Below are 8318 nucleotides of genomic sequence, written 5' to 3'. Positions count from 1 at the left end.
TTATGTTCAGTCGTACCATTCATGTTTCCCTTAGAACTTGTGTCTGCAACTCAAAACACCCATACACAAAAGCTTCGGATGAAACAGAACATCAAACATCATCTTCTTACCCTCCTCCCCTCTTTGACTGACCGACCGACCAAACACCCCCCCCCCCTTTTCTCCCCGTTAAACAACAACAGCAGCAGCACCACCAGTGGTGGCGGTGCTCAGCGGTGGCAGAGGACCGAGAGAGAGATAGAGAGAGAGGGTGAATGCGAGAGAGAGAGAGGGAGAGTGAATGCGAGAGAGAGAGAGAGAGAGACGCAGGAGAAGACGACGGCAACGCCGTCATCGACGTCGGCGGCAGAAGTCGTCCAACCCCGAGTCGGTTCGATTTCGGTGGTTGTTTCGAGTCTTGTTTCGGGTCAGCTTAGTTCCGACAGTCCAGATTTCGGGATTTTGCACAGGTTCAGATTGTTTGGATTCTGGTTCGATTTGGTTTCGGACAACTCAGTTCAACTCGGTATGAATCGCTCGAGTCAGTCTCAGTTTGGGTTCCATTCTTGGTTCAGGTACGTGGTTCGTGTTCGGGTCAGGTTGGTTTGGGTTTGCTTGTTTCGGTTTTGGTTCTGTCGGTTTCGGTGTACTTTCGAACAGATCGGGTCACAAGATTTGGGTTTTGGTTTGGGGTTCGGTCAAAACTGATCAGTTTGGTTCAACAGGTTCAGTTTCGGGCGGTACGGTTTTGGTTCAGTTTCAGTTCGGTCAACACCGGTCAAACCAGTCAGATTCATGTTTTTCAAAGCTCGGGTTATACTCCGGTTCAGTCCCGTTCAGTTTGTTTCGGTTCAGTCAACAAGTCACAACAGTCAACTCGGTCAACGAAAGTCAACCGGTCAACTGCTGGTCAACGATCCATCCGAGACTTGGTAAAAATCTAAACGACGCAAATTCTTTGTTTATAGAGCTGCTAGTTAATCATGAAATGCTAATTACTATATAACTTGTATAAATACATGTTGTTCCATTATGTAACTTGTATAATTGTTTTAGACATACTTACTGAAAATATTGAATATAGTTGTTAGAAATATATTTATATAACTTGTAGGTAGGTTTGTTAGTGCATTATCTGTCTATCGCCTCCGTCAATCTAGTCCGTAGCAGAAAACCGAAGAAAACGAGAGTTACAGTGTTATTTTAGTGATAGTTAGTAAAAAAGGCAAGGTGGCATAATTGTAATTAATGAGATTCCTCATTAAATCCCTTGGCCTATAAATAGATCTCTAGGGTTTCTAGTTTAGAACTTTTGCCACATTAGAGCTTGGAGAGCTTAGGTGCTTAGAGAGAGAAACTAGAGAGAGAAAGTGGCAAAACGTGATTCACGGAGCTTGTAATCGTTACATCATCAATGGAATCACGACATTAGTACGTTATTGAGTGTTCGATCACATACGTTCACGGATTCCGCACGTCGAATGTACGTTACGCAATCGAACGGTATCGAAACCGGTCCTAACAAGGTTTATATATATATATATATATATATATATTGTTTTGCAATTGTTTAGTTTTGAAAATAAATATCGACCACTTGTGCTGTCGGGATCGCCCAAAAATAGAGGAAACTCTGCCCGATTTTTATTAGAATATATAAATATATATATTTTATAGTCGAACCATTTATAAAAGCATGTATCGGACTCAAATAACTTCTAAAACAATAATTATAAATGTATATATATATATATATTTTTTTTTGACAATAATTCTATAATATTTTGTGAGATTTAATTTAGCATTATTGCTTAAACTATAGAAAATATATATGTACATATATATACTTATCCATCGACTAGTTGTACTTAAAATTTCACCTCAAATCTTCCGTCGAAATTCTACTTACTCATGCACCACCGTTTGCCCATATAGGGCGACCTCGGTGTTCCATTCTCCTAATCACATCAACTCGTCATACTTGGATAATCGGAAGACTTAGCAATTATGTGAGTATACTCGTACTTTTCCCCTTTTTACTTTTACCACTTTTGGGGTGTAACATGTTTACCTATTGAAACTTACACATGAACTTTTGTCTAAACACATGAACATTCCTATAACATGCTTGTATATGTGATGACTTGATACTTTAAATTTGGGTGATTCTTATGTGTGGAACTTATCATTAACTTCGTACGAGCCAAACCTTGACATATGTAGCGCTATAGGATTAACGACCCGCCTCTACTGAAACTTTGGTTATGTCATGAGCAAGTTGCGTTTTCTTGGTTTGATATGTTATACACATGCCATATTTAATGTTTATCTTGAATCGCATGCTTGCTATGAGGAATTGTTCACACTTTTATCTTATGCTATGTATGTACCAAACTTGTATACTCGCCTTTGCTTTTGCATTGAATTGTATTTTTTAAACATGTTACAGGTTGAAGAGAACGATGCTAAGAAATGAAGTAGCGTTGATGCCTAGATACACATATAGACGTTAGGGTTTAATATGTTGTATCAATTTTGTTATGTCGTTATGTTTCTTTTTATCAAACTTGTTATATTTGAACATCTTGTAATGTTGACAATTGTCTTATGAATTGGAAATTTGAATTTATTTAAATATTGTCACAAATAGCGTTATGATGTCTCGAGCAATCTTCACACTTCGTCTCATCCCGATGTTTCCGCCATTGGTTGGGGTGTGACATTTTAGGTACTTGATTGGCGAAGTTTGGTAGCTGAACTTGATTTACAACCGAAAACATTTATAATAATCAATTTAGAAGTAAATGTGTAAAACAAGGATCTCCAAGTTTTTAGTGTATTTTTTTTTCTTGTCATTTTTTTATTTAATTTTCATAATAAATCAATTTAGAACTAAATATGTAAGACGCGGATCTCCAAGCTTTTAATATTTTTTTTATTTAAATTTTCATATATTTAGTGTGGATTAGTAACCGCCACAGCCACTTAGGCTATATCCTAATTGGTAAGAGGAATCATTTCTTATGAGGAGGTTAGTGTTCAATCCTTGAAGGTGTAAGTATTAAAGGGGAAAATTAGCCGTTCAAAAAAGTAATCGCTTTTTAATCAAAGGAAACCTTTAAATATTTGTGTTTGGGAGGACAAGATGTTGGGTTTAAGTTCCATAGATGAAAGAGATTAAAAAAGTGCCATTAAAAAAAGTTATTGTTATAAATATACTATATTATTATGGTTATCAACTCCTAAAATAGGATGACTTATTCTCTAAGTTTTTCTCCTATATATATTACATTGTATCTCTTGTATTAGACACACTTATCAAGGAAATATTATATATTTTTTCTCTCTATTGTTCTTTTCTTTTATTGTGTTATTAGGTCAGTTTCACAACACGTTATCAGAATGAAAGCGTTTTTCTCATAAACACTAGTTTCCAAGCCATCGTCGTCACCGTAAATCCAACACTTTTTCTCATTGCCCCCCCCCCACAATATGTCCATCTGCAGAGAACCACATATCCCTGCTCTTGTTACTCGATGATTAAATTTGATCGATAGCTGCCTCATCCATAGAATATACGGATGCGACAATCACTGAATTTGAAAGGTAATCCTAATTTTATTTATGAACTTTAATCGTAATATGGAAATTGGGTTTTGTTAGATGCGAGGGAACTAGAATCTAGATGGGGAAGATGAAACGGTTAGGTATGCATCTAGGTTTTGCATCTGGTTAAGTAAGTGATATATGAGTTTGATTTTATTTATTTAACAACCCAATTTATTTTTGTTTTTTTTTTTCCGATTTGAATCAAAGTAATTAATTTGAAAGGTAAATAACGTTTTGAAAATAACAGAAGTAATCAGATATCATCACGACTTAGTTTAGCGGGTTAGTATTAAAGAAAAAAGAAACTTCTGTGTTTTATTTTTTATATAGTTAATATTAATATATTATTATCTTGTAATTTGTAATTAATCAACACACTAAATAAACTCAATCGGTAAATGGATTATTAGCATTTTACTATAGTAATGATTGTTATAATGAATTAACTCAATTGTATAGCCGATGTGTAACTTACGGCAAATAATAGTTTTTTTTTTAAAACAAAGTTTGATTTTGATGAAAACGGTTTTTTCAAAACGATTTTCTGTTACTTATATTATTTATTTTAATTAGCAACTAGCCCCTAGTATATAATTATTTTATTATCCTACTATTTGAGTGATTAATTTCAAATATTGTCGCTGGGTTTGAATTTTGATAACATATATTGTTAAAACATGCATTACTTGCCTTTAATATAGATTGTCCTATAAATAGTAGTAATTAAGAGCTTATCGTGTATTATCTCAGTATGTGTGTTTTGATTTTGAACTAACTTATGTTTAGTTAATTATGTGACATCCGTCTAAAAGACAAGCCTCAAATTTTAATGTTAAACAAATTAGTTTTTATCTAGAAGCATTATGAATGCCTTTACAAGAAACTAGATTGATATCATCTATAGTTCGATTCTTTAGTTTTAAATGCATTGATATCATTTAGTAACTTAAAGTTGCAACTATTACGATGGGTAAACTTTATTTACGATTAGTTAGCTATTTTAAACATAAAGTTGGAACTCTTACGATGGTAAACTTTATTTACTATTAACGAGCTATTTTAAATATACATAAAGCCAAATTATAACAATATATTTTTAATCATTGTGTATTATATTAGTTTTGTAGCTATTTAACAACATATGGAGGTAAATATGGTTGTTGCAAATTAGGTTTATGATTTGTAAGAATCAAAACATGGTTGTTTTATTATAACATCTCTAGTAACATTATAAATTTTTGCGTTATTTTTTAGTCTAGAATGTTCAAGTTCATAGTTTACTTTCCTGCATTTTACAACTTCATTATACGTACCTTGACAAAATGAACCCTCTTAAGGATGTCAAGTTGGCATAAATTTAAGATTTTTAATGGCTAATTTAGTTTTCTCATAAACTTCAAAATATGTCATTATGTTTGTGTTATGATGCTTTTAATTTGATTAATTCTTATTGTTGCTTCTGGATATATATATAGAATCAACAAATGCTCGTGCTTTGGGGTGGTATCTTACCGCGGGCAAATCCCACTAGGATGGGTGACCTGCTAGGAAGTTTCCACCAGGGGCGACCAAAAACAAATCCGTGAGTTCCTGGATGGGCAACCCATGGGGGGCAAAGCAGACAATATTGGTGGTGCGAAGGCCGGATGTTACATTCACCGACAAAGTTGTGTATATGAATAATTATGGAAAGCGGTTATCATGAAAATGAATACAAATACCACATGAAGTTCGGTATGGTACCATAGTAATATGATGTATGTTTCCTTTAAAAAACAATAAACTAACATTTTCAATAAAAAATATATCACACAATGTTGCATAAAATTAATACAAATACGGCTACTGATGTTGTTTGGTATGGTACGGTACGGTACCGTAACAATATGATGTATCTTTATAAAAAAACAACGAAAAATGTTTTCAACAAAAACTATATCACAATGTATTTATCCTTGTTGAATGTTAAATCTTTCTATACTTTCTATAAAATAATATCATTTACAACAACAGGATATGTCAAATAGCTATATATAGGATATGTCAAATAGCTATATGTTGATTAAGTATACATTATTTTCCTTATGATAGTATGATTATAGGATCAAAATATCAATATTATTTACTTGGGACAACAATTTGTTAATCTAAGACATTTTCAAGAACATGATTCTTATTGTTGCTTTTATATATATATATATATATATATATATATATATATATATATATATATATAGGGTAAGGTTCATTTGAGAACCACCCTTATTGCAAGAACCAATGTGAAAACAAAAAAAAATCTAAAAAAGAAAAATCAAAAAGCACTCAAATTTTTTTAATATTTAAAAAAATTGCTATATTTCGTTAGAAAAAAAAAACTTTTTTTTTTCAAGTAACAGTTATCCATGCACATGTGCATATGTATGATTACTTCGACAAATTTCGTAATACGTTACCAGTAATAGACAATTGCACTTTAATTTATCATACCACATCCGTAATACACTACTTTTTACATTACCAATATTCAAAATGCACATGTGCATCATTATGTATAACCATGATATAACGTGTTTTGGTAAAAAAGTTTGTGATTTTAAATGGAGAAGTAGGCCTATATACATGTTTTTTGGTTAGTTATATCTAGTGGTTGATGGTTTGGTTATAGTTGTCAATTTATAATGTAATATGTTGATTGGATCATATAAATGGTGTTGATATACATGTAATAAAGTGAAAATATTGGTAATGGTATTGTATTATGGATGGTAGGAGGTAATGGTATCGTATTATGGATAGTAGAAGGTAATGTTAGTGTATTATGGATGGTATGATAGATGAAAGGGAAAGTGTATTCAAAGTAGTGTACTAAAACACCTTATTTCATGTTGATATATATAGATGCACATGTGCATTTCTAATATTGGTCATGTAAAAAGTAGTGTATTACATATGGTAGTGTAAATAAAAGTGCAATTGTCTAATATTTGTAATGAATTACGAAATTTGTCAAAGAAATGACAAAAATGTACATGTGCATGTTTGAGTATTATGGATGGAATGATAGATGAAAGAGAAACTAGTGTACCAACACACCTTATTTCATGTTGATACATATAGATGCACATGTGCATTTCTAATATTGTCAAGGTAAAAAGTAGTGTATTACACGTGCTAGTGTAAATGAAAGTGCAATTGTCTAATATTTGTAATGAATTACGGAATTTGTCAAAACATGATACAAATGCACATGTGCATGCATAACTGTTACTCGAAAAAAAATTTTGAAATTTTTTTATTATAAATGAAATATATTGATTTTTCCAAAAAAATAGTAAAAAAATTTTTAGGTGTTTTTTAGGTTTTTTTGGGGTATTACTATTTGTGTTCACACTGGTTCTCGCGGTTCTCACAATAAAGGGTGGTTTCTAACGGATCCTTCTCCTATATATATATATATATATATATATATATATATATATATATATATATATATATATATGAGTAAACTTCTGTTTTGCTCCCTGTGGTTTGGTCATTTTAACGGTTTTGCTCCAATAGTTTAAAAATAACCATTTTTGTGGCACCTTAGGAAAACCTACAGCAATCTCGATCCATCACCTCACTTCTCTGTGCGTACTTGTCAAATTTCGAGGCCAAATTTCTTTCAAGTTGGGGATGATGTGACAATCCGAAGACTGACACCAACAAAGTATCGGATGGTGATCCGACGATTTGCTATCCGACACTTGAACCTGTGAGACAAACAAATAGCGTGATTAGGATCCGATGGGGCAATCCGTACCGTTCGACGATTTGCAAAACAAGTGAAATATGAAAGTGTGAAAAGGATCGGATGGTGATTCGATCGAATCGCCACTCGATACTTGACACTTAACAAAGCTGAAGTTAATGCACATGAATCGGATTAGCTTTAAAGAAACAATATTGAATGGATCGACTGGCCACTCACTGGCCACTCGATGACTATCACTTATCAAACAAACTGAATTTTAATGCACGTGGATCTGATAGTGATCCGATCGAGTGGCGGTTCGACGATAGACACTATATGATATATCTTCATAGTACATATATGATTGTTAAGTGTCTAGCAATCGAGAAATTAAGGTCACGCGTTTAAATGGGGTCACCTTGTAGCGTTTGCATATTCCGGAAGTACAACTAAATGGAAAATGCATGAATTTCCTACTGTATATATGGGCCGACAACTCTGATAAGTGCTTCACATGCAACTGACAACTTTGAACAATTATAGAATCACATTGGCTGTCAATTAATTGTGATAGTATAACTCTGATTGGACCAAAATAATTAGTGGGTCTATTGTAATATAAATGTGATTGGGCCGAGTATATTAATGAAGTTGTGACTAGCTATTTACTTAACATGCAAATATATGAACAAAGGGGTTTGGGCCGGTTACAATAGACCCACTAATTATTTTGGTCCAATCAGAGTTATACTATCACAATTAATTGACAGCCCATGTGATTCTATAATTATTCAAAGTTGTCAGTTGCATGTGAAGCACTTATCAGAGTTGTCGGCCCATATATACAGTAGGAAATTCATGCATTTTCCATTTAGTTGTACTTCTGGAATATGCAAACGCTACAAGGTGACCCCATTTAAACGTGTGACCTTAATTTCTCGATTGCTAGACGCTTAACAATCATGTATGTACTATGAAGATATATCATATAGTGTCT

The 8318-nt window shown here is 33.0% G+C and overlaps 1 protein-coding gene across 1 annotated transcript; it reads left to right on the top strand.

Moving 5' to 3' along the window:
- Positions 1-1482, top strand: LOC118483259. The gene is made up of 2 exons (XM_035978872.1): positions 1-554; positions 705-1482. Exons 1-2 carry the CDS (start codon positions 22-24, stop codon positions 913-915), a joined length of 744 nt encoding a protein of 247 aa, XP_035834765.1. The 5' UTR covers positions 1-21; the 3' UTR covers positions 916-1482.
- The last annotated feature ends 6836 nt before the right edge of the window (positions 1483-8318 follow it).

This window comes from Helianthus annuus, chromosome 2 (assembly GCF_002127325.2).
Source record: "Helianthus annuus cultivar XRQ/B chromosome 2, HanXRQr2.0-SUNRISE, whole genome shotgun sequence".
In the NCBI taxonomy this organism is placed as follows: domain Eukaryota; kingdom Viridiplantae; phylum Streptophyta; class Magnoliopsida; order Asterales; family Asteraceae; genus Helianthus; species Helianthus annuus.
The sequence above is the reverse complement of the archived record's forward strand: the minus strand, read 5'-3'. Positions and strand labels throughout refer to the sequence as shown.

Bases quoted from the DNA above. Each gene is read 5' to 3' on its own strand.
- LOC118483259 (XM_035978872.1), top strand. From the start codon at position 22: ATGTTTCCCTTAGAACTTGTGTCTGCAACTCAAAACACCCATACACAA. The intron at 555-704 runs GTACGTGGTTCG...TTGGTTCAACAG, and splicing joins GGGTTCCATTCTTGGTTCAG to GTTCAGTTTCGGGCGGTACG.